The sequence below is a fragment of the Zeus faber genome (assembly GCF_960531495.2).
Source record: "Zeus faber genome assembly, chromosome: 18".
Lineage (NCBI taxonomy): Eukaryota > Metazoa > Chordata > Actinopteri > Zeiformes > Zeidae > Zeus > Zeus faber.
The window spans coordinates 1,295,378-1,322,405 of NC_137210.1; the positions used below are offsets into that span (position 1 = coordinate 1,295,378).

General features: G+C 42.2%; 1 protein-coding gene across 1 annotated transcript in view; it reads right to left on the bottom strand.

Moving 5' to 3' along the window:
- epha6 (eph receptor A6) overlaps positions 1-27,028 on the bottom strand; it is a gene marked incomplete at both ends in the record, with an annotated part of 290,917 nt that overhangs the window by 155,711 nt on the left and 108,178 nt on the right. The window contains one exon of the mRNA XM_080019501.1: positions 6,513-6,668. Within this exon, the coding sequence (XP_079875627.1) occupies positions 6,513-6,668 (156 nt within the window). The remainder of the gene's footprint in view (positions 1-6,512; positions 6,669-27,028) is intronic.

The following is a 27,028-nucleotide window of genomic DNA, read 5'->3' on the forward strand; positions in this document are numbered from 1 at the left end:
ATTCCCCTCTGCTTTCAAAGTGTCGAGGGTAGCACCACTGCTCAAACAACCTTCACTCGATCCCACTCGAGTGGAAAACTATCGGCTGGTCTCTCTCCTCCCATTCCTTTCCAAAATGATTGAGAGGGCGGTCTCTAGACAGGTTACAGAATTCCTGTCAAGAAACAACCTTCTTGATCCACTTCAATCTGGCTTCAAAAGCGGACACTCCACTGAAACAGCCCTGTTGTCTGTGACGGAGGCCTTAAAAACTGCTAGAGCTGCTGCCCAATCCTCGGTTCTCATTCTGTTAGACTTATCAGCTGCTTTTGACACTGTCAATCACAGCATTCTCCTGTCCATACTCTCAAGTATGGGCATCTCTGGCAGTGCACTTTCCTGGTTCGAATCTTACCTCACTGGGCGTTCTTCAGTGTGACATGGCAAGGCCAAGGCTCTGTGCTGGGACCTCTCCTCTTTGCCATATACACCACCTCGCTGGGCCCGATCATCCACTCGGATGGTTTTTCATATCACTGCTATGCGGATGATACTCAACTTTATCTGTCTTTCCTGCCTGATGACCCCACTGTCTCGACACGGATCTCGGATTACCTCGCTGACGTTATCCACGTGGATGAAGGATTACCATCTTCAACTAAACCTGGCAAAAATGGAACTGTTGGTCTTCCCGGGCCAAACAAGGTATTTATCACAACATTGATATCAAAATTGACTCTTTATCTCTTGCTCCTACCAAGGCTGTAGGGAATCTAGGTGTCATTATCGATGACCAACTGACATTCTCGGACCATGTTGCCGCCGTCTCTCGCTTCGCACTATTCAACATCCGAAAAGTCAGGCCGTACCTGACCCAATATGCCACTCAACTGCTGGTGCAAACCTTGGTGATTTCCCGCCTCGACTACTGCAACACTCTCTTAACAGGCTTGACGGCTTGTGCGGTGAAGCCACTGCAGCTTATCGAGCTCCACTGGTTACCATCAAGTTCAAGTCTCTGATGCTTGTCTACAGAGTAATTGTTGGGAATGCTCCTGCTTACTTAAATGCTCTTGTAAGAGCACATGTTACCCCCCAGATGCTGCGTTCGTCAAATGAGCGTCGCCTGGCTCTGCCGGCTGCACAACCACGGCAATCCAGGCTATTCCCATTGGTAGTTCCACGTTGGTGGAGCGAGCTGCCAAAAACCACCAGAGCCGGAGCCTCCCTCTCTGTCTTTAAGAAGCACTTGAAGACCCAGCTCTTCAGAGAGCACCTCCTCTCCTAACTTACAATTACTAAGCACTACTTAGCAGTATTTATTTATTGTTACACTAACAATGGGATGGGATGTTCTTGTGTTTGACGTACATGGGCCAGACGTGACCGTCAAACAGACCGGGCGGGTCTGGCACAGTGTAGTTCCTTGAGCACCTCCTCTTTTTGCATTCTTCATATGGGATGGAAATAAAATAGTGTTGGTTCAGTACGTCGATCAAAGGTCCGTAGATGTAAAGCAGAAAGCCCTCCACGATGAGGATGTGAATCTTTGTAACCTCTCGAACACAATATAATACTGAAAAAACAAAAAACCATGTATATATATATAAACAAATGGGAAAATTGTTTCCCCTGAATGAAACATGTTACTGTTGCAATGTAGCTTGAATGTTATTCTCCCTTGTAAGTCGTTGGATAAAAGCGTCTGCTAAATGACGAAATGTAAATGTAAATGTTTATGTTCATCACACTGAACATCTGTTCACACACATAGGTAGAGCCAAATAACACCAGTATCTTCTGTGGCAACTGTTAGATGTTTAAAAACTTTGTCTCATTCAGTTGAAGCATGAAACGTATCCAGTTTGACGGAGTTGAACTTCTCCTTTAGGACAGGGTCAGACCGGAGATCAATCAGCTCCAACTGTAATTCCTGCGGTGCTGCCTCATAATCCAATGACAGGGGATATGACACCAGCTGAAGTGACGTCTCAAACTTTTCTAAATCAGAGAATCGACGGCAGAATTTTCCGTGCAGGTCGTCCAGTGATTTACTGTATTTGCTTGCATGTTGGGGGGCTTTTTTCAGCGGCGCTAGTGTGGGGAAATACGCAAATGATTGGTTTGTCATTTCTTTAGAGAACAAAGTCTATTTTACCTTGAAGGCTTTAACGTTTGAATGCATGTCGTATACAAACTGATCTTTCCCTTGTAGCTTCACGTTCAGCTCATTCATGTGTGCCAGTATGTCCACAGCAAACGCCAAATCACAAAGCCAGTGTGCGTCTTTCAGCTCAAGAATATCATCGGCTTTCCCCATTAACTCCAAATATGAGCCAATCAGAAACACAGCCTTTGATTGTAATTCAGTAAAAAATATTTTGCAATCTTTGTCGAAAACCCAATACTCACTGTCAATTTTATGCTTTTTTTGTTTGTTTGTTATGGGTGACGCATACATGAAGATCTGGTAAAGTGAAGAAGAGTGACTTGACATCAGAGAAGGCCCGCTATCTGGTGGTACCATTAAGTATTACAGGAAAATAACAGTGAAATGAATACTACAAATTTGAATATATTATAGGACTGTTGTTAATGCAAATGCCTTGCAGGCCGGATTTAACAACGCTGTGGGCCGGATATTGCCCACAGGCCGTAGTTTGCCCACCCCTGTGCTAGAAGATTACATATTTCCTTCATTTCACAGGAGCTAGCCTCATTGATTCCCTCTGCAACCTTGCTATTAATAGGGAGTTTCCCTATTAACGCCCTCATGTAAACATGTTTTATAGGCTTTCAAAGACAAATGGGCTAGATATACATGCTGACCCCTAAACAATGTGTTTTGTTGCCAAAATACATGTATATGGATGAGATGTCTGCAAAATTAACAGAAAGTGAATCCATACTGTATATGTGCTTGATAATTTATTTATCTTTTCTTGTGACGAGCTCAAATAGTTTTTCGCTTCTCTAGTTTTTTTTTTTTAATTGCTGGTTCAGCTTTCAACTTTGGATGACATGAGCATTTATTTTCATTGTCAAAATGTAATGTTAAGTGGTGAGAAGAGCAGTTGCCAAGGCCCAAAATATTTCTGAATCTCAAAATTCGTGAAAGGGTTTCATGGCGCTCCACACTGACTTGGCTCAGTCCTGCCACTTAAGACAAACACACTCTTCCCTCTTGAAAGCTCTCAAGCGCGGAGGCGGAAATGACCGCGAAATGGCTTTTTAATTAAACGGGAATTGGTCTGATTAAATTGTAATTTAATGCAAATATGAAGTCGTAATGACAGTCTTTGAATCATCAGCCAAGATGAGATGACTGAACAAAGATGTATAATTCATTCCCTGGAATTTATGGCGTCTTTTTTGGTGTCTTGTTTGGCACTCCAAAGAATCATTTTTGGTTCCCGCAATATACAAGAATATACAGGAGCTAAATTCCTTGTGCTGATAATTACAACAACTTCACACATGTCCCTATGTTAGAGTACCTGAGGAATTCTGGGATCCCAGGACCACCCCCCTCCTTATACATGTCTGGCACCCTCAGAGTACCACTAAACCTGTGAACATTGATAATAACATTTAACCTGGATAATTTCTTGCAGGTTTGCGAATGGTGGCAGATGGGATCTGGCTGCTGATTGGCTGTCGGCTTAGAGTATGGCTGTCGTTGGAGGATTTAAGAGGAGAGCTGGCAGCAGTTTGCTCTCTGCTCTCATTCCATAGTATTGGAGTTGTAAATATTATTGTAGATGATAATCTATGTGTCGGAAGATTTGGTGGTATGGCATTTATTTTGGTGGATAGCATTTTCTTTTGCATCACCCTTTTTTTCGTCAGTTTCTGTTAGTTAACAAGGCAAGCTGCCTGTATTATTGTCTGCGCCGTATTTACTCTGGTAAGGTAGAGCTTTTGTTCAGCACTGATTTGTTTGCTGTTTTGGCCACGCCAATCCTGACCTTTTTTTTTTCATGTATGAGAAAGTATTACATTTTTATAAAGTATTTTATCTGTCCTTTACATCTTCTGACTGGTGGTCCTTGGGCCATAGTGTTAAGGCTGTATTGCTTTGCCAACATAAATGTTGAGTCTGCGTTTGGTGATGGCTGGGGTTGAGTGTGTAAACACATTTAATTATTAATTATTGTTTATTGATTACTATCTCTGTCACTATGCAGCACCCTCTGTGTCCACAGCCTACCCAATGCATGAAGTTCTGTTCTCTGGTTAATTTGGCTTGGGTTACTGAGTAAAACCTTTACTCCATTATGTGTTTGTCTGTTGTACATACTGGCTGAACTGATATATGGACCTCCTATGAGGAAACATAGTTTATACTGCTTTATTAAATCACTGTGTTTGTTTAATTTCTTTCAACATCAATGTTGAATTAAAATTGTCTCGAACCAAATCTGTAATTAATTAGACTTTATATTGGAAGACAAAACACTTGTGTGAGATGATGCTGCAAGAAAAAACAAAGGTGATACGCCTTTATCAGTCGGGGAGTGACGATTACGATTCAAAATGAGCGTTCAAGAAGCAGAAGCAGTAAAAAATTGATTGGTGATGCAGCCTTTGTTAAATATGCCCCAAAACTATGGAATACACTACCCACAAATATCAGAGAAGCAAACACATTGGATATATTCAAAAGGCAGCTTAAAACATATCTCTTCACCAAAGCATTTCACTAACTACCCAATCCTTGTACTATGATCTGACACTCCGATGTGCACTTTTAATACTTTTAATACTACTAAACTTTAAATGTATTTTCTTAATCATTAATCTTTCTCCCCTGACTCCTCCTGTATGTTGTGTAATGAAAATCATGGTAAATGAAAAAACCTATCAAAGCACTAGGCTCTGATATGATGCAAATTAATATGTTTGTGTATGAAACCAGATCATGATAACCAAAAGTAACCTATTAAAACACTAGGATCAAATATGATAAATTAGTATGTTCATGTCTGATGTGCAACTAGATGAAAACTCAAAGTAACCTATCAGAACACCAAGATTGGATACGATGTTGATTATTGCTCTTATTGTTTTTATTGTTTTTTTACTTTTTATATTTCTAACTGTCTTCCATAATAACTGCACTTGCCACTTGCCTATTGTTTTTAAACTACTGATGTGAAGCACTTTGCGCTGCAATCCTTGTATGAAATGTGCTATACAAATAAAGTTTTATTATTAATATTATTACAGTGAACACACATTAGAGAGAGATATTGCCGGTTACGGTGTGTTGCATTCCACAGATATAGCGATGAAAGTGGGAAATAAACCCGACCATCACCGACGGAATCTCCTCTAGTGCAGAGGTTCCCAACCACTGGCTCGTGAATCATGCTGGGCCATGGGGCATTTGCGACCAGGCTGTGAGAACGCCGGCTGGATTTTTCCAGGAGTGATCTGTGATATGCTCCACAGCGGAGCAGCAGGAAATGGATACAATTAAATACATCTAGAGTTTTTATTTGCTTTGTTTGTAGAGAAGATCGCTCTGATCGGCGCTACAGAGCTGCAGGTAGTAATTTGCCTTACTAACAGCGTTCCCCTCTGGCAAAATAGCTTCCGTTTTTGTGCGCTTATTTTTTTCCGAGTAACTTCAAAGTAGTGTAATAAGTAACTTATTGTTTATTATTCTAAAGCCGAGTTTTGATAAAGCTATATTATTATTATTCAAATAAAAGTTACTTATTGAGAAACAAGTGTTTTTCTTTACAAATCAAGACTCGAGAGATGGCATCGCCGTCCGTGCTTGAAAAAAAAGTCAAAAGTCAAATTGAATCGTGGATTTGGAAAATCATGACACCCCTATTAATCAGCAAGCTGCCCACCAGAATTTCAGTGCCAAATACATTACTGGACATACACCCTTTAATCTCTCTCTAACAACAACCCACTAAGATGACCAAATTATCACTTCCATTAGCATAGTGAAAGCTATGGGTGAAATAGGGCAACCTTCCATTATCACTATCTCCAAATACTGCCATGACGTGTGATGCCTTATACCTGATGTGACATGGAGCCAAAGATGTTAGCAAAGTCCAAACATACTACTCCATGGAGATTGTTCATCTTGGTTGCTTGAATTTGGAGTTAAATCACACTTGTGTGATCCAAGTACCCAGAAAAGACTGCTACAATTGCTGCTTTCTGTACTGAGTGGTCAATTAACCTGTTCGTCTTTATATATGCTGCCAGCCTTCCCTTCTACATTAAGAAAACAGATAGGACAAAAAGTCATATAGGTGAGTTAAATCTTTGGTGGGAAAGGACCTCCTGTATATGTGGATGTCCACTAAGATGTCAATGTCAAAGAGGTTAAACACTTAAAAAGAAACAAAGTGACTTTAGCAAGAGAGTGATTATTTTATGCCATCGCTGTCCGAAGGGAAGCCCTCTAAGCTTGTTAAATCAACTACTGAAGAGGAGTCGAGCAGTGCAAATGTCTGAAAGCAAGGCTTGGGTGAGGGGATGGAAGTTCGTAAAAATATACTCACGTGTGCACGCCATCATGGGCGGGTCATTCACTGCCCTGAAAAAGCTCTTCTCGCAGCGGCAGATAGTTGCCCCCTCTCCGTAGCTGAAACTGTGTGGAGGGCACTTGGAGCACTTGATGTTTCCCGTAAATGCCTTGTAGAAGCCGGGATGACAAGCTGGTTTTGACAGAAGAGAAACAAATCTGATGAGATTTACAGTACGTTACACAACAGAAGGGCACTGTGGTATAACATCAGTGAGAATGCATCGGTATGTGACCTTATTTAGCAGTCTAGTCCAGAGGACACTATACACTAGACCAGAGGTGGGCAATTATTTTTTACAAGGGGCCACATGAGAAACCTGAGCTGTGTTGGAGGGCCAAACCAACAATAACTTGAACTTAATTCTGCTCAATATAAATTTTCTCCCATTGTAAAAAGCAGAATAAGGATATTCTGTAAATATTTAAATAAATATATGAAATTGTGGTGTAAGTTAATTAGGAAAATACTCCTATAGAAGAAATAAACAGTAAAAACAAAAACAATCATTACATCAGTGTTTCATTGTATTTTTAACATGTTAATCTTCACAAATACTGAAAAAGTGTTTTGCAGTATGTTAAAGATAAGCAATTGGTAAACTTGATACAAAAAGCAATAAGTGCTTTAAATGTTTTTCAGTTCATTTTACTTCTTCAGTGGGAAAAATACAGTCTGTCTTGGGCTTGATCAAGTGCATTGAAATCTGGCTGAATGCCTGAGGTGGATATGGGAAGGACAGCTGAGAGGTGACCATCAGTGAGGATCTGTATCTGGATTTGTTGAACTTCATCAGTGAGAATGTCTGTTCACATACGTAGGTAGATCCAAAGAGGACTAGAATCTTCTGAGCATGCCTCGTCATATGTGGAAAGTTCTCCACTTTGAAGGAAGAGTAAAAATCAAGCAGTGAGACTGATCTATAGTGCTCTGCCAGAAATGTGTTATTCGCAGGTCAATGAGTTCCATCTGAACATTACTGGGTGCATTATCCACACTGCAGGTGAAGGGAGAAGAAACCATGTGCATGACACTCTCAACTGCTTTAAAGTCTTGAAATCGCCTTGAAAACTCACCATGTAGTGCTTCTAACATGGATGAGTACCTGTGGAGGTGATCAGCTGATGGTGTGGCTTCTTTCAGTGTTGGCAAGTGGGTGAGAATGTTGTCCTCCATTTGACTTGAAAGAAGCCGCAACTTTCTCATGAAATCTTCACTGCGCTGTACATTTCATGCACAAAAAGGCCCTTGCATTGCAGTTCGACATTTAGTTCATTCATTAGTGCAGTCACATCTACAGCAAAACCAAGGTCTGCCATCCAGTCTGCATCTGAAAGCTATGGGATAGCATTTCCTTTCTTTACACAAAACTCTCTCAGGTCCTAGACACTTTTCAGCACTTTGCCCAGGCTTAGCCACCTGATAGCCGTGTGGTAACTTATGTCACAATGTTCAGTCTCATTTTCCTCCAAAAGTGCAACAAACTGTGATTCAATGCTCTTGCGCTGATGAAGTTAACTGTTTTAGTGACGACAACATCAACAACATGGTTCATTTTTAACACTGACTTACACAACACTTCCTGATGTATAATACAATGCAAAAATGTCAATATCTGCTCAGGGTTCATTTCTGTCACTTTATCCTGCATTCTTTTCAAAAGTCCAACATTTTTCCCCGTCAGATTTGGACAACCATCCCTTGTCACACCTGCCAGCTTGTCCCATTTCAGTCCCAACTTGTCCAAACATGCATTTACCTCCATGAACAAATTCACTCCCAGTTGTTGTCCCTTTCATTGACTGTATGGCTGCCAGCTCCTCCGTGATTTTGAAGTCTGTAGTTATCCCACGTAAGAAGATGAGTAGCTGGGCAGTGTCACGTACATCGCAGCGCTTATCCAAAGCCAGGAAAAAATAGTCAAAGTTGACCGCTCTGTTCTTCAGCTGAAGATCCAGATTTCGTCGGGAGAGGGGCACGTTCTCAAATGCTCCCCTTTTCTCCAGGCATATTAGTGCTGCAGAGTCCAACAAACACTCCTTAATAAACGCTCCGTCAGAAAACGGTTTACTTTTTCTAGCAATTTTGTGGGATATGACATAACTTGTCTTGACAGCTGCATCTCTGGATGTGCAAAGTTTAGTAAAAAGTCCTTGTTGGTTTTGCAGCTTAGCCCGCAAAGCATCCGACTGCCTTGCGCGCTCTTGATCAGACAAGTTGTTGTATTTCTCCTCGTGTTTGGTCAGGTAGTGGCGATTCAAATTGTAATCCTTGAACACAGCGACCTGTGTACCACAAACTAAAACTAGCACATGCCTTTACCTTTGACTTTTGTAAATAAATATTTAGCACTCCATGTCTTGTTGAAAACGCAGCATTCAGTATCAATCTTTATTTTTTTTTGGCATGAGCTGACATTTTGAGGGCGAGCTGGCCAGCATCATTTGTAGCTGTTCACCCATGCATGCGCGCCCTTACGTAAAAAAAAGAAAAAACGTCACGCTTTTCAAAATAAAAGCAACACAGTTGTATTGCACAACATAAATACTTTTTCATTTATGTTCTTATTTACGATTGACCTCACGCGGGCCGGACAGGGACGCCCACGGGCCGGATCTGGCCCGCGGGCCGTACAATGCCCAGGTCTGCACTAGACACTATATAAGTCTGCCTCACAATCACACATTCATACACCAATGGCAGAGGCACCCATGCAAGACACTTACCTGCTCATCGAGTGCAGTATGGCACTCAGTGTCTTGCTCAAAGACACTTTACTACCAGGAGGAGCAGGGTAAATCCAAAATCCAGCAAACCTCCAATGACCTTTTCTATTTTCTCAGCCACTACATCATGATGCTATTCTGTAACTCAGAGTTCCATTCAGTGTTTAGGAAAGCACAGACAGTCAGTCACAAACAGTAGCCTTTGCTTTGTGAAAAAGAAAGAGACATGCTCACATGGATGGTGCCTTGAATCATCAATTTAAATAATTTAGTGATGAAACATTTGACCCTGAGCGATCTTTTCCTCTGTCCTCTTCCTTTCTTGCCCTCCATTGTCACCAATCTCTCAAAAGTCTTCACGTCATGCCCCAGCATGTTGCAAAACATCTTGCGTCCCGCCTAGCTGTCGGTAACGCCACAAGAGCCTAAGCATCGGGGACCGCCACCTCACCCCAACGCACACAGCACAGGAAACAAAGGTGGAGAAATAGTGAAAGATGTCCGCCAACCGGCTGTCACAGAGAATATCGATTTTAGCAAGGCAACACAAGCTGAGCCACTTGAAGGGTTTTGCCTTGAAGCGCTGAATGCCTTTGCATCTTTCACACACTGTGTGATAAATGGAGCTGCGATGAGGTCGGTTCGGTGATGAGGTCACTAGGCTTGGGCACACGCACAATAATGCTGCATTATTGCCCCGTTGTGAAATTGAGGCATTGTCATAACAATGTAACGCGATACACACGTTTTGTAGTCTTAAATTATGATGATTAGAAGACGCAAAGTTACAATTATTTGAGGGGAGTTTTACCCCTGACAAGAGTTGTACTAATTCACATGTGAAAAACACATGTGAAAAACATGTGATGTTTCACATTTGCACCACATGCCATCACATGTGAAATACATGTGACAATATGTGTTTTGGGAACAAATTGCATGTATTAATACATGTGAATTATATACAAAGGCACCTGAGAAACCAATGTCTACCACATGTGTATCCCATGAAAAAGAACTAACCAAAATTTCTGTGTATCACATGAGGGTTAAGGTTTTACAGTGCACCATGGATTCACATGTGCTATACAGGGTTTTCACATGTGCTACACATGAGCTTCACATGTGCTTTTCAGCTGAAAAATCATGTGACTATTTTGTAAGAGACGTGACCAATGAGACTTTTGGACTAGACTTTGGTCTGTCTGGAGAGACTGGTCTGTATATCGTACTCTATATTACCATATAGTCAAATGTCATGAACCTCAGTTCTGATTTTGAATTTAAAGCAGTGATTGAATATACTGTACATATAAATTAAATGTTTTATTTCATATTATCGTGTCAATACATTGTTCCACCTTGCTGAGCCCTGCGGAATCCCAGCATGCACAGTCTGAAACACTCCCACACATACAGTAGATTCAAACAAACAGCAAGCCACTCTCAGGAGAGGCGATCTGTAAATGTGATGAGTAACTCTATCCAATGGCGTGCCAAGGCTTCCTCTGTCATTAACCTCTCATACACGCACGTCCTTGAGTCAAAAATCGTCACTCACCCTTCTCCCCCTGACACTCTGTTTGAAATCGTCAAGCTAATGATGCAGCGGTCTGACCTTCGCCCAAAACAAGGGGACATTCGTTTTCCACACCTCGGACAGCCCGGCACAATCTCTTAGGCCCCCAGGGTCCAAGGCCATACAGGTGTTGCACTTTGGCTGACCGTGCATTGCCAAAAGGATGTGATAGGCAGGCAAAGAGTTTATGTTTTACATTTAGATCTATTTTATTACATTTTAGCCTGTAGATCTTAACTGGTAAACAAAGCGTTGTGTGAAAGTTAAGTCAATCAGACTTCCCCCTGTCACTTTGTCTGTCTGCTTGTCTGTCAGCCTGCTTATCTGCCTGTCTGTCTTTCTGGAAAATTGAATATGCACAAGCATTTGCATGGGAAAGTATCTGGATGTGCACAAAAGTAAGAAGCCTGTAGACTTCTGTAAGGTTGTGTTGGGGACCAGAGAATAGAATCCTGACCAGCGGGCCTTTGAGGTTTTTGGTCCAATTCTGGTTCTTAGCCCAAGGTTAATGAGATCTGGAAGTCATCCAAAACCATCTCCTTCCCTAGTCCCAAATCTTGATTCCCGAGTCCTCCTCCCTCGGGCAGATTGGACGGCGAGGCCGGCTGGAAAGGAGACGTGTTGCTCGTTGTGAGAGCCGAGTGGCACCTCCAGAAATTAGAAGGCCTGCCTGCCTCATTTTCTACATTCTTATCTTGATGTCTGTTAATCCACCTAGCTCCCTCCCTGCCCATCTGTCTGTGTGTCCAGCTGTCTACGTCGTACGTTGAGTGTTCCAAGAATATTTATCTCACCAAATACCCCGCTTATTGTTGTCTATTCGCCTTCATGTGCACTCAGCTTGTGTGTATGTGTGCATGTGTATGGGAGCATGTGCACATGTAGATCAAGATATGATTAACACATTTCACCACATACTGTATATGTATGAACGTATCTACATGTATGAGACAAATAAACCTCCTGAATCTTGAGATCATGATGTGTCCCTCACTCGAGTTCTGGCAATGGAGAGCTGATGGAGGCTGAATCCTCTTGCCCCAGCAGCTGTCAGTGAAGAGCAGAAATTCCAAGAGGAGCACAATTCTGCAGCATTTACTTGCAGAACCACATCAACAAATGTTGCAGAATAGTTCAGCTCTTGAAATCAAAAGGGCAGCGTGGAGTGGTGCGGCGTAGATGCAAGGGAAGTTGATGGGGCTTTTGAGGAGATGATGCGATGTGGCGATGTAGCGCTGGGTGCTGGCATCATACTGTAGGTAGGCATGAAAAACCTTCATAAAAAAAGGTGCTGTGTGCGGGGTCTAGACTACTTTTCTCTAGTGTGCTAGTGGCAGATTAATAACAGGCTTATGACAAATCATCCATTCTTATTGTTCTGCCTAGACAAAGTAATAAATCATATACTGCCATGATGAAAAAATCTCCAAATGTATAGCTCTATACTTAGAAAACAAGTACAAACACAGGAGCTTTACAAAGGAGGTTTATGTTTTCACACACACACACACACACACACACACACACACACACACACACACACACACACACACACACACACACACACACGGTAGTTTGTTTATATGTACTTTTAGGGCTCAGGCACCATTTCAGACGCTGACTGCACTCTACATGCAAATGCCACACTTAACACATGCGAGGCATGCATTTTTAGACAAACTGAAAATGTCAAAACTCTTCTTTGAGATCATTTGCAAAGTAAGTGGCACAGTGCCATTCTGAAATCCCGAGCCTCTCAACTATAGCTCAATCAGCAACACCCTTAAAATGGAGGCCCACTCTTTCTTGCTCTCCCTCTCCATTTCTGTCTATCATTCTCTGTCACATTTGCTCCCTCAATCTTTCTCCACTGCCCAGGCGCGTGCTCTTCATTTGCTGATAGCGGGCGAGAGTTGACTCTCATTTGCACTCGAGGATCAGCACCAAAGTGGGAGCTAGTGTCATGAGCGGCATGTCAGCAGCAAAAGGTGTCAGAGTGGAAAGCGGTCTCCGTTGTCAGGTGTGACAGTGTCAGTAGGAACTTTCTTCAAGTTTTCCCTAGCCATCACTCAGTTTAATTCCTTCCATTCCTTCCCAGAACTCAGAATCAGAATCAGAATCAGATTGGCACATTTTCACATACAAGGAATTTCTTCTGGTGAGGGTTGGTGTACTTCAGTACAGACCATAAGCATTAAAAAACAAAATAAATAAAAAGCAGCAAACAGAAAATAAAAAGCTTAATCTTCATCATCATTGCTGTTGTCCGCATCACAGATACCATCTTATCATCTTTATCTGGCCATTGACTTTAATTACTTTGTATTTTGTAATTTGTATTCTTTAAAATTGTATTTTATTTTTCCCATTCAGGGTCCCACCCAAGCCCTCTGTAAGTACTTATTTTAACTTTTCCAATTGAATATCTGATAGCAACATCTGCATTCGGAGGACCAACAAGCTAGAAAGGTGTATAAAGGCATTAGTTTACGCTATGCCTTAGTGTTGAAAGAAGAATTTCATGGCGAGTACCAATACATCAAGTACCATCATCAAATTGCTGTTGTAACATCTTCTCATGATTCTGCTGGCCATAAGCTCTGTGTATTTTCTCTGCCTTCTCATTGAACCTCACATTGTTAATATCAAATTCTCCAGACCTGAATAGGTCAAAAAATAAGGTGCAGTAACTTATAATTCCTTTATTTATTCTGATCTACTATTTTCTTCTATCTATTCTGTAGTGTGGGGATGATGTGGTTTGAGCAGCCACATCTGTCCTGTGTCTACATAATTCAGTGTGGCTGTATACCTGTTGCTTGTTAGATTGGTCTAAGGGGTATGGGTAAAACCCCATCCCCACACACACACTCAGGGATGTAGCCCTTGTCATGACATACTGTCTATCTGCTCCGAGGCTTGCTCCAACTAGCCTCCTCCCTATGATAAACTTGCGTTTTCCACCCTGTTGTCTGTGTCTCTGTGCCGGAGGGCCCTGAAAACATCACTCAGGCGGTGTGTGACAGACGAAACTGCCACAGTACTATTTTTTCACAACAACGAAATATCGTGATGAAATGTCTTTGCTTTATTTGCCTACGGATAGTCAATACTCTATTTACCTATTGATTTCAAATGTGAACATGTATTGCATGATGCTGTGGTGATATGAAAGGGTTGACTGTTTTCACTGAAAATGACAGGCAATTGACATCAGTAAACTCAAACAGCAAAACTGCGTCTTGAGTTTTGTGGTGCTTTACAGCATGGCGTGCTGAGCTTGGGTGGACTCGGATCAGGGAACTTCCCGGTTTGGAAAGGAAAAGCTCCTCCCAAGCATTTTGAGTCAACCATCTGGATATGCCAATTAGCAGTAACCTAGATGTACAAATAATGGTTGTACATCCGTTGGCCCACCCCCTGCATCAAGTGTAGTCTTGATGCAGGGGGTGGGCCAAATCATACTAGGACTTTTAGTTTCTGAACCTGGAATTGTCCAACACTTGTGTGGTTATATGGGTGACGATAATGAAGCTCCAGGGATTTGTGGGCCTAGCAAACAACTACCAGAATAAAAAAAATGCATAATGAGTTTAAGTGAGGGAAGATATAGAGCTGGGGGTGGGGAAAAGACCTAATGAGGGAAAGCCAACTTTCACCTGCAGACAACACTAGATGGGCTCATTCAGCGGCGACAGATGCTTCTATATATCAGTGACATTATCACAGCCCGAGATCCAGCAATGGAAAGCTTTTTTATGGACCTTCCAGAGGTCGGCCTGAAACAACGTTTATGGAGATGCAGGAGCAGTCTTTGGCCAAATGAACTAACTACGAGTAGTAAACCCTTCAACGACATCCGTTAGAAGTCGGGGAGAAATAGAGATGAGCGAGGGAAAGGAAGAGAATTTGTTCACTAAATCTTATAGGGAGACAAAACAGTGCCCAAAGGGGGCCAGTGAAGAACCGTAAAGCAGGGCTTTAATGGTTGCGGCCCAAGTGCCAAGACAATGCCTCTGCTGGCCGGCTCTGGGAGCTCGAATTTGGATCAGACTTCTAATGCATCCCTGCTCTCCATTTTGTCAGCTGGCAGCTGATGATCCCAGTCACAGTTGGATGCCAGTCTAATGCGGGTCAAGGGCCACCCCGCATAGGAGCCACTGTACTCCTGTTTTCCAGTGTCACAGCTCTTTTGATTATCCCTACCTTTCACAGCTATGTCACTGGTGCTGTTCATGACATTGTGTTGAAAAGTAGAGGATTCAGAAAATATAAAGTGAGAGATGCAAATGAAAGCAATATATGAATACGAGGCATGGCATCAGCCTCACAATCACATTGAACACTAATGAAGACGTATGTTGTGACATAAATTAAAACAGACAATGGTTTGTGGGTTTTTTTTCCCGGGAAGTTAGCCAATTGCACTCTTCGTCACCCTTCTCAATTATAAATTCAGAGCATGTATGCTATTTAATTCTGGGGGGGTGTTTATGTGGGTGAATATAATCATCTAATGAATTCATAACAAGGTACTGCAAAGATTATATAGTCTTAGCGCTTTGACTTTCCCCACCTCCCCTTTTCCGCATGGCTAGCAATGATCTCAGTTTTAACACACTGTTTACTTGTGAGCGAATATTCTTGAGCTCAGGGAACATAATTTGCATGAAGGCCTTCTCGTGGAAAATTACACAAGAGCGATGAGGCCTTGATGTCTACACCAGACAAAAACAGGGAGATAATGACATGGCAGGCTCTCAACAACATTTCTAGCAACATAACGAAGCTGGAAAGTGAAATTAAAACGGGTCTCAGATAACAATCTCAGAAATAACCAATGATGCTTTCCTTTTTTTTCTGTTCCCTGCTCCTTTTCTCTAACTCTCTTTCTCTCTCTCCATCTCCCTCTCTCTCTCTCTCTCTCTCTCTCTCTCTCTCTCTCTCTCTCTGGAACGGAGGCACTTTGCTTTCCACCTGATCTTGGCGGGAGACATCTATAAGACAATCTCCTTAAATTGTTCAGCACCCGTTTCAAGACTAGCAGGTAAGCTTGTCAGATCGACGCTGTCCAGGCGGTCCAAGCGTATTACCTTGCCTTTCTTTTTTAAAGGGTCTCTTTCTAATACCAGTCCAAAACAGGAAAAAAAAACAGATTTGGAGACAGGGATTGGCGACAAGGGAGCTGAAACTGACGTGATTGGAAAGGAACCCGCATGACGTCAAAGGAGTTTTTTGTTGGGAAGGGAGAAAAATTAATACTGTCGCACAGTGGAATGTTGTGTGACTATGTGTGTGCATGATCTTTAATACATGTCCCTTTTATTGACTTCATGAGGCTTAATAATAGGAGGAGGATGTACTGCTCTGCATTGGCCGAGAAACAAAAGAACAAAAAAAATAAAAAATGCCAACAACGGCAAGTTGTACTGTACGGCAAGTCGTACAGTATCTGACGGTGGCGATTGCCTTAAAGAATGTTGGATAACAGTACGGGGCGATTTCTTGCAATATTTAAAAAAATGATAATAATCATGGGAAATTTTACAAATAATAAATCATGTTATCTGCTTGTATTTTTTAAGTCCCATGTTAAAGATGAATTTCCCACATTAAAGTGCATCATACTGATGTATGCAGTAATGTTAAAGACAAAAAGGTCAGTACCAATTTAATCCCTGTGTGTCCAGTATCGAAATAGCGACGGCCTACGGGCTACCAATATTAGCATAATGCAAGGCTGCAGAGGGAAACAACTAGCCTAGCTCCTGTGAAATTCGGGACATAGGTCTTTCAGCAACTTGATAGATTTTTATATTTATAATGCTTTATTTTATCTTCTTCTTCTCCTTTCGGCTGCTCCCGTTAGGGGTCGCCACAGCGGATCATCTGCCTCCAATACCTTCTGTTCTGCGCATCTTCCTCCCTTACACCAACAACCTGCATGTCCTCCCTCACCACATCCATAAACCTTCTCTTTGGCCTCCTCTTGCCTGGCAGCTCCATCCTCAGCATCCTTCTCCCAGTGTAACTCTCATCTCTCCTACACACGTGTCCAAACCATCTCAATCTGGCCTCTCTCACATTTCCACCAAACTGTCCAACCTGAGCTGTCCCTGTAATGTACTCATTCTTAATGCTGTCCATCCTTGTCATTCCCAATGAGAATCTCAACATCCTCAACTCTGCCACCTCCAGTTCAGCCACCGGCCTTTTTGTCAGTGCCACCGCCTCTAAACCGTACAACATAGCTGGTCTCATTACCGTCCTGTAGACCTTCCCCTTCACTCTTGCTGGAACCCTTCTGTTACAGATCACTACGGACACTGTTCTCCAGCCTCTCCATCCTGCCTGTACTCTCTTCTTCACCTCTCTCCCGCACTCTCTGCTGCTTTGGATGGTCGACCCCAAGTGCTTGAACTCATCCGCCTCCACCTCCTCTCCTTGCATTCTCAGCTTTTCACCGCCTTCCCTCCGATTCAGGCACATGTATTCTGTCTTACTCCTGCTGAATTTCTTTCCTCTTCTCTCTATTGCATGCCTCCACTTCTCCAGGCTCTCCTCAACCTGCTCCGTACTCTCACTACAGATCACAATGTCATCGGCGAACATCCTGGTCCACTGAGACTCCTGCCTGATTTTGTCTGTTAACCTGTCCATCACCATTGCAAACAAGAAAGGGCTCAGAGCTGATCCTTGATGCAATCCCACCTCCACTTTGAATGCCTTCGTCATGCCTACTGCACACCTTACTACTGTCTGACTGCCATCATACATATCCTGTACCACTATTACGTACTTCTCTGCCACCCCCGATTTCCTCCTGCAATACCACACTTACCACCCCTATCATATGCTTTATCAAAATTCACAAAGATGCAGTGCAACGCCCTCTGACCTTCTCAGTACTTTTACATAAGCATTCTTAAAGCAAACATTGTATCTGTAGTACTCTTTCCTGGCATGAAACCATACTGCTGCTCGCTGATCCCCACCTCTCCTCTTAACCTAGCCTCCACTACCCTTTCCCATAGTTTCATGCTGTAGCTGATCAACTTGATTCCCCTGTAGTTACTACAGCTCTGTACGTCTCCCTTATTCTTGAAGATGTGTACCAGTACACTTCTTCTCCACTCCTCTGGCATCCTCTCCCTTCCCAGGATGGTGTTAAACAGTCTCATGAGGAAGGCCACTGCCATCTCACCTAAACATTTCCATGCTTCCCCAGGTATGTCATCTGGGCCAACTGCCTTTCCACTCTTCATCTTCTTTAATGCTGTTCTCACATCATCTTTGCTAATTTGCTGCACTAATTTGCTGCTAATTTGATCCACTATCCCCACATCATCCACTCTTCTTTCCCTCTCATTTTCTTCATCAACTCCTCAAAGTACTCCTTCCACTTTCTCAACACACTCTCCTCACAAGTCCGATCATTCCCATCATTATCCTTCATCACCCTATTCTGCTGTACATCCTTCCCAGCTCGGTCGCGTTGTCTTGACAAAGTCCTTTTCTCCTTCCTTACTGTCCAACCTCTCATACAACTTTTCGTATGCCTTTTCCTTTGCCTTTGTCACTTCTCTCCTTGCCTTGCGCCACATCAGCTTGTACTCCTGTCTACTTTCTTCATTTCTCTGACTATCCCATTTCTTCTTTGCCAACCTCTTCTGCTCTATGCTCTCCTGTACTTCCTCATTCCACCACCACGAGTCCTTGTCTTCCTTCCTCTTCCCACATGATACACCGAGGACCTTCTTGGCCGTCTCCCTCACCCCTTCTGCAGTAGTTTCCCAGTCAACTGGTAACCACTCATTCCCACTTAGTGCCTGCCTAACCTCTTTCCAAAATTGCATGCAACACTCCTCCTTTTTCAACTCCCACCATTTTATCTTTGGCTCTTCTTTCACTCTCTTCTTCTTCTTGGCCTCCAGAGTCACCCTATAGACAACCATCCGATGCTGCCTAGCAACACACTCCCCTAGCACTACTTTGCAGTCACTAATCTCTTTCAGATTGCAGCTCCTGCATAAGATGCTGTCCACTTGTGTGCACCTTCCTCCACTCTTGTATGTCACCCTGTGTTCCTCCCTCTTCTTGAAATACATATTCACAACAGCCAATTCCATCCCTTTGGCGAAATCCACCACCATCTGTCATTCCACATTCCTCTCCTTAGGACCATACCTACCCATCACCTTCTCGTCACCTACAGTATGTCTCTGATTGATGCTTTATATAATATTTATCTAAAAATTAGACCTTACTTATTTAAATTCTAACAGACACCAAGTTTGAGTTTTGGTGTCTGGGCTCTACTGCTCATCACTACCGGGTACACAAAACATAGGCGTGCTTAATATGAAATATTGGAATGATGAGCTTGAATCCTCCCTTTAAATATATAAGAATAGAGCCCAACAGGTCGATGCAGGGGAGATTGAGTGAGCACAACAAGCAAAGCAGGCAGAAAAGCAGTTAGGGCAAGAGGAATTGGCTGCTTAAACAGGCCATCCCATAAGGGCGTGGAAGCGTGTGGTGCCGTCAAGTTGTCTGACAGAACTAGCTTTGTAAGCTCCGCCTCATTCGCGACTACATTCAGAATTGTCAACAAAACTCAACTACCTGAACCTACTGCAAACCTACTTCATCAACATGTTGAGTTTTACAGGCTGATAATGACAGATGGATAAATGACGGGACAAAAAACAAATTTGTCTTTTCGAAAATGGAATATACCTTTTTAATTAATTAATTTCTGGTGTCCCATTCAGAGTGTCTCCCTGCCGCCATCTGCCATTGTCTGTTCTGTTCACCTCTGAACACCCTCCTGATCAAATTTCTCTCCTTTTCTCCCTTATTTACTGCTTTAGCTATCGCAGGAAGAGGCCATGTGCGGAATTGCTGGTCCAATTTTCCTCAACTTAATTAACTCTGTTTGTCGATACATGTTGTCGTCTGATGTTTCAATGTTAATGCTTTTCCATGTAAACTTGTTGTTTGACTCTATGTTTGTTTGTCTCACCTGTGGTGATTCCCCCTCTTGGAGTAGTAATGATGATTAGTTGTTTGTGGACCAAAACATGGTAAGATCGTTCTCCAAAGACGGGGATTGGTAATGATGCTGTGTAACAAAGAGCTGTGCTCTTGTCATTCCACAGGTCATCCACAGGAAAGAGTTATTGCAAGCACTTCTTGATGATTAATGAATGATTAAAAAATGGGATTGCAGGTTAAGAAGTTGAACTCTACTTGCAGCCTAACTTTGTTTTAGATGCAATGGCATACAAATACTCTGTGTTGTACGCCGAGCATGCTGACAGCACAGGTAAAAAAATAAATAAAGAGTGTAATCCTGCCTTATGCCCATAGTAAGGGCTGGGCTAGGTTGCTGCCCCTCCGTGAGCCTAACCAGGAAAAGCAAGCAAAGAAAATTAATTGATAGATGGCTGTCTGTGGAGGTGTAAGGAAATGGAGGCACCCAAGCAAATACTGGGAGAAGACAAGCAAACTCCACATGGGGAGATGAGATTGAAACCCAGATCTCAGAACCCAGAGCATAGCCACTGTGACACCATGCCATCCTTCCACCATTAGGGTGTGTCAATGCAATGAGTGAAAACGTGAATCAATTAAGTTCAATTGAGCTCAATTGTTCAATCTCATAATACCTTTTTCATAAACGGGGTTGTCTAGTAACACAGAACCATTAGATGTTTGTTCATGAGTCAGTTATTCAGTCAGAATGGGTTTACCTGTTTGGGATTGTTTTTAAAGAGAGGCCAACAATTTAGAAGTTTACAATGCTAAAATTGGATTCAAACATTGCAAGATGGTCAGCTGTGTGCAGATTAATAAAATGATCAGAAAAATTTGATTAGGTAAGTCCCGCATATACTATATCTTCATTGTTCCACTCAAAAGTTCTCTGTACCTCTGCAATCGCCAACATCTGAGTGAATGCTGATGCAAACGTTGGCTTGCCTTTATTGTTCCAGTTATTTAACTGTATATTAACTGGGACACATCACTTGAAAAAATATTAATAATGAGGGAATGGTGGAGTGCTTAATCATTGTCCTGGCTAAAAACATTTGTCATTAAATTAGGGGAGACAAACTTAAGCAGCAGCGTGAATCATATATTTTTGTAATGATCTGACAGATGAAAAAAAGTTCCTCACATGCTGAATGAAAATGACTGACGGAACACAGTCTCACTCCCTCTCAGTCATTAGTAACAGAGTTTGGCCAAGCTCACTGTAGATCGAAGTTCAATCATATCAAATCAAAAGTGTGAATTCAAAATTCATAAATAGACTTCCCTACATTGACCAAACGCAGCAATGTTGCTGATCAAAAAAAAAAGAAATACATGCACCAGCAGATTCACAAACACACAAAATGAAAGATTGCCTGAAAGTGGCATTATTCCCCAGTATTTATTGACGTAAAGACTTGTATAATGTGCCTGAATATATCACAATGGAAGTAGAGGTATTTTTCTAATGGGACCATTGCTTATTACTCGCCAATAATGTTGGCAATTTGAATATTATTTAAATTGGCCTCCAACCTTCTGTTGATTACTCACTCCTCTTCCCAAATGAAACCTCTTTAGGTGCTGGATTATAAGGCTGAGTTTTATAAGGTTGAGTTTTGAATCTGCCCTCACTTGACTTTGACAGGCATGGGGGGCATATCTAATAATGTTAATACCTATCTAGAGTCAATCGGGACAAATCCAGGTTGAGTAAGTTAAGTTACCCCTTTGTCTGGCAATTCTAACTGTGTTGGAGCAGGTCACTCACTCTAGCTGGGGCCTAAATAGCAACAGCATTCCAATATTGAAATGACTTTTAATTGCATATATTTATTGTAAATGGAGGCAATTAAAGGGAGACAAGTTTTATTGATACTGGTGGTGCTGATGGAGAACAATCAGCACCGCCAGTTTCCACTGTGGAAGCGTGAAAACTGCAGCTCTGGTTCCACACGTCTGTTGATTTGTTGGTTCCCATAATTTATAGCTGACCATAGCTCAACCCCTCGGAACGCATTACTGTTGTGAAACTTACCACTCTTCTGCAGCTTCTCACTGTGATAAAATTAAGTTTAACATTTAAACCTAAAAGAAAAACATGTTAAATCTCCTTTTCCAAAACATGTCCACACAGAAGAAGCCATAGAATAGCAGTATGTGTCTCAATAGTAGCGTTCAGTGAGGTTGTGCTATGTATTAAAGGACCTAATGCTATAATAATAATAATTGCTTGATTGAAAAGTAGCAAACCTATCATTGGCTCCTCACAGGTATCAATCTGAATAATGAAGGCATGTTATCTGACCATATACTGTATACTTATATACAGCATCAGCCTACCAAAACATCAGTGAGTCAGCCGGATGACGTTCATAAATAGTTGTCACCCACCCATCCATTCATCCACCCATGTAGCTGCCGAAATCCAAGGGAGTTTAATCGCACTGTAGTTTGGATGGTTGATTTTGAACAAATACCTCTGAATCCAAAAAGAACAACTATTACGAGACTCTGACAGCAAATAATGGCCAAGGCATGCAGACGAGACAGGTCCTCTCTCTCTTCTGAACGCTGTGTGGCAGGCCTTGCACAGCCAACCCTTTCATTACAGCCAGTTTATTTCCGGGTTGTGGGGTTTGATGGCACCTCCTGCTGGCACAGACTTATGACGAGCTATTTTTATTGTCGCGTTATCGACTCCCAACTCTCAAGTTTTGTTTGAAAACAAAACATTGGGATGACGTAAGCTCCAAAACCCAGAGAATACAATGACTAAGCAGAGGTTCTACCTGGTTCTAGGTGCAACAGAGCTTCAGATTTCACAGTTTATGAGGGACAGACATGGAGACATGACCTTCTATGTATACGTATTTAAAGCCACAATCAGTAACCTCACATACTACACCAACATTTCCAAACGTGACTGCTCTTCCGCCATGAGGCTTCTTGGCCTTCATTGCAAAGGGGTCTTGCAACACCACTAGTGATTTTGTAGCTGATGTCCATATTGTTGCAAACTAAAATGAAACAAGTTTGGGGGTATAAGTAAAATAGTTAATGGGAGAGGGATTGAACCGAGATTGACAGGTCTGGGGTTGAAGTGTATTTCCTCCTAAAATGAGTCCGGTGCAGACTGCATGTTTGGAGAGCTTGAATTTTCGGCAGCTATTAAGGTAACAGTGAACGGACATTATTGTACTATTAACTATGTCAAACTGAAAATACTAACAGCAATGAATATATATCGAATCGATAGCTAATCAATATAATATCAAGGAGGCAGGAACTCACATACTAAAACTAAACTCAGAGAACACACACACAAACTGACACACACACAAACTGACAAACACACACACACACACACACACACACACACACACACACACACACACACACACACACACACACACACACACACACACACACACACACACACACACACACACACACACACAGTGTGTCAGTTATACTGATTAGCCATGTCTGGGGCTGAATCGTTCTTGTTAAGGATGGTTACGCTTTACAATCTCTTTACAGTCTCTTTAGCTGGGCTCATTTTGCCTCCTCATTAGATATGGTAAAAGTACATGTATACTGTTGTCTTGATCATTACTTGTAAGCGCTTGCATGAAGGCGGGCGATATGTTTCTTATTAATTTCCTCACAGTACTCACAGAAGCCTCTATGTTTCCCACACAGGAGTTTAAAAAAAGCAATTGGATGGATCCTGAAGTCTCCCGAAATGACCGCTATTCCCTGTACGCTGGCTGTTACACATACTCACATACTAAAACTAAACTCAGAGAACACACACACAAACTGCACGCATGCACGTACACACACACACAGATGAAAAGGCAGAGCATATTTCTCTGCTCTTCATCAGTGCAGCCCCCCACTGATCTATACAGTGTAATAATGTTTGATAAGACTGACATTACGCTGAGATAATCCAGCTCTTTCATGCACTGACATACAATTCCATTTCCTCGGCCTCAGCTGTTTCTACATCGCTCAATAAGCACAATTTCATTCAAATTTTCTTTTTTTAAAAGTCAGTATGGGGCACATAAATCAAAAAAGAGGGGGCCTTAAATATAAATTACCACATAGGATGAGAAAAAACAGCTGTTTGTGTTGAATGAACATTTCATTCCGGTTGAATATATTGCTTTTGCAGAGGGATGGAAAATAAATTAATTGTAATTGGTCTGAAAAAGGAGTGCTTTCGGAGGTAAGAAATGCAACGCTGGCAGGGTGATAATCTGCTGAGAAAACTTAACACAGAGCAACAGAGGAAGACAGGAACGGAACATTTGTAAATTCACTGCAATTTTGGTGCATAAGCGGCGAACGTTAGTTCTCCAAATCGCTCCGCATAAAAATATGCCATATTACAAACCAAAAGCATTGCCTCTGGCCTACGTAATTAGCTTGGCGGTATTGTATTCCCGCAGCAGTGACGACACAATATGGTGTTATTGCTTTTTACAGAACACAGTGGGTAAGCTAATGCGCTGGCCGCAATCAATAAATCATATCTCAACACATTAGCTCCCTGCAAACTGAAAAATTAAGCTAAGAATGTGCGCATGTGTGTGTGTGTGTGTTTCACATTCAAGGCTTTATGCAATCATATGTATATTGTCTAGACATGCATTCCCCTGCCACCTCTTCCTTTTTTCCACAAAATGCAGTGCGCTGCTCAAATGACTGCTCTCATCCGTGCTGGCCTCCTGTAGCTCGCTAATCACGTCGACCGCCGGCTTCGAAATTAAAGCTGTCACGGCCGCAGCTGGACTCTGGCAGTTCGCGCTATTTGGCTGCCGACGGTTAAACGGCTCCACAGTGAGAGGCCTGCCGATCATACTTTGAGGCCCTGTCAGGTGGAAGGTGGGGGGCTTAGATTTAGAAACACGGGGGTTGGGGTTAATGGAGGAAGTAAAAAAAGGATTGTTGTACCGCAGGTAAAAAAAGCAATTGGACAAATATTAAATGACGTATACCAAAGGCAATACATTGCCCTCTAACTGGCTCACTAAACAGTGAAGGTTCTAAGCTTGCCTTCACATTTTTACCATACATAAGAAACAATTAAATACAGGTATTTCTCACTTAACAACCTACCTGTTTAACGACCGTTCTGACCAGCGCTCGTCGGTATTGTACGCTACAGTCGGAATTGTACGCTACAGTCGGTATTGTATGCTACAGTCGGTATTGTACGCTACAGACGGTATTGTACGCTACAATACCGTGGCATGTGCAGCGTCTTAGCGTAAAGCATCTCATCACGCATCACCTTTCTCAGTCTCAGTCTCGTTCCCGCAGTCTGTCAGTATTCACTACACTACGTTCGCAATGGCCACGCCCCATTACCGTGATATCCCGTGGGTCCTCGCTTATCAACCAATTTGCTTAATGACCTGGTCCTAGGAACAGAACTCGGTCGTTAAGTGAGGTGGACCTGTACAGTCTTAGAAGATAACAATTTTTTTTTTATAAATATAGCTACAGGCAGCAATGCATTGGGTCCAGGTTAGTCGGTGTGACGTCTATGACGGTGTGACGAAACAGTGTAGAATTACCTAATATGACAAAAATACGACTTATTGGGAGTGCGATGGAGACTTCTTTGACGAGAAAAATCATTCACTAACTTGAGCCAAACAATTCAAAAACCAAACTTTGTTGACGGATTAATACAAATTAATTTAGTATGAGTTTTTCTTTGGAGAGTCATGCTTTGCAATCCAATGTTTAAATCCACACAAGTGAAAAACGGTCACAGAAATGGCAGTGCATGTTTTCAGGAAAATAAAAGTTTTTTACACAATGTTGAGCTGATGACAGTGAAAGCTTCCTTTAACACCACTGACCAGAAACTGCAAACGACCTTGTACATAAGAGATATGGCATAACAGGTGGTCAGACACACATTGTGATCCCATTTCCTAGATGCGTGGACAGTAATCTAGCCACAATGTAAACAGATTACTAGCCATGTCATTAAAACTATGCCCCATGTCCATGGCTCATGGGTGTGCATGCGCTGGAGATAGTCATGTACTTGTGAACAGCGGCATTTTAAAAGGAAGCATTTTTAAACATTTGCAGGGGAACATGAAATCCAAACACAGATCTGGCCGAAGAGTTTGCATTGCAAGTGTCGAATCTAAACGGCAAGTCTCTGCCGTGATCCGGCACAATCGAATGCCAATACACTGTATCTCAAAAGAAGAAAGTAAATTTCATATTTTTCGATTTTCTGGCTTTGTTAAAATGGATATACTGTGTATATACTGTATATATGTTTTTTAATTTCTTCTTCTTCGTCTATCGGCTGCTCCCGTTAGGGGTCACCACAGCAGATAATCTGCCTCCAATACCTTCTGTTCTGTGCATCTTCCTCCCTTACACCAATCACTTACATGTCCTCCCTCACCACATCCATAAACCTTCTCTTTGTCCTTCCTCTTTTTCTCTTGCCTGGCAGCTCCATCCTCAGCATCCTTCTCCCAGTGTAACTCTCATCTCTCCTACCCACGTGTCCAAAACCATCTCAATCTCGCCCCTCTCACATTTTAATTTTAATTTATGAATAAAAAAATATGAATTATAAGAGCAGAAGAAATAGATATGGTTGAAGACATGAAACCATGCACGCCCGTGCACACACACACAAATGGACAACAGATATGCAATACCTCAGTTCGAGACTTTCTTTGTATCTGCCTCACACACTAATCTCTCATCATGCCTGAATCATTTCTTCCACACCTTTCTAATGGCATCTCTCCCTGGCCTCCCACCCCAAGGGACAAATGGATGAGGGGGAAAACAGTGAAATGAGAAATTCTCATTGCCACCTAATTGCTTGGACAAATCGATCCTGTAATAGATTCCTTCTGCCAAACATCAAGTCTCACTGACACCGCTATCACACAGACAAATCAGAACTGTGTGCGTGTGTGTGTGTGTGTGTGTGTGTGTGTGTTAGTGTGTAAACGGTGTTCATCCTGTCGCAGGGGTGGCAGGCTCTGAACGATCTGTGTGATTGCTCAGGAATAGCAGGTAGGCAGATTGGGTGTTTTATTTCATTTTATAACGAATGCACGCGATTCTAACAAGGCGTTATGAGA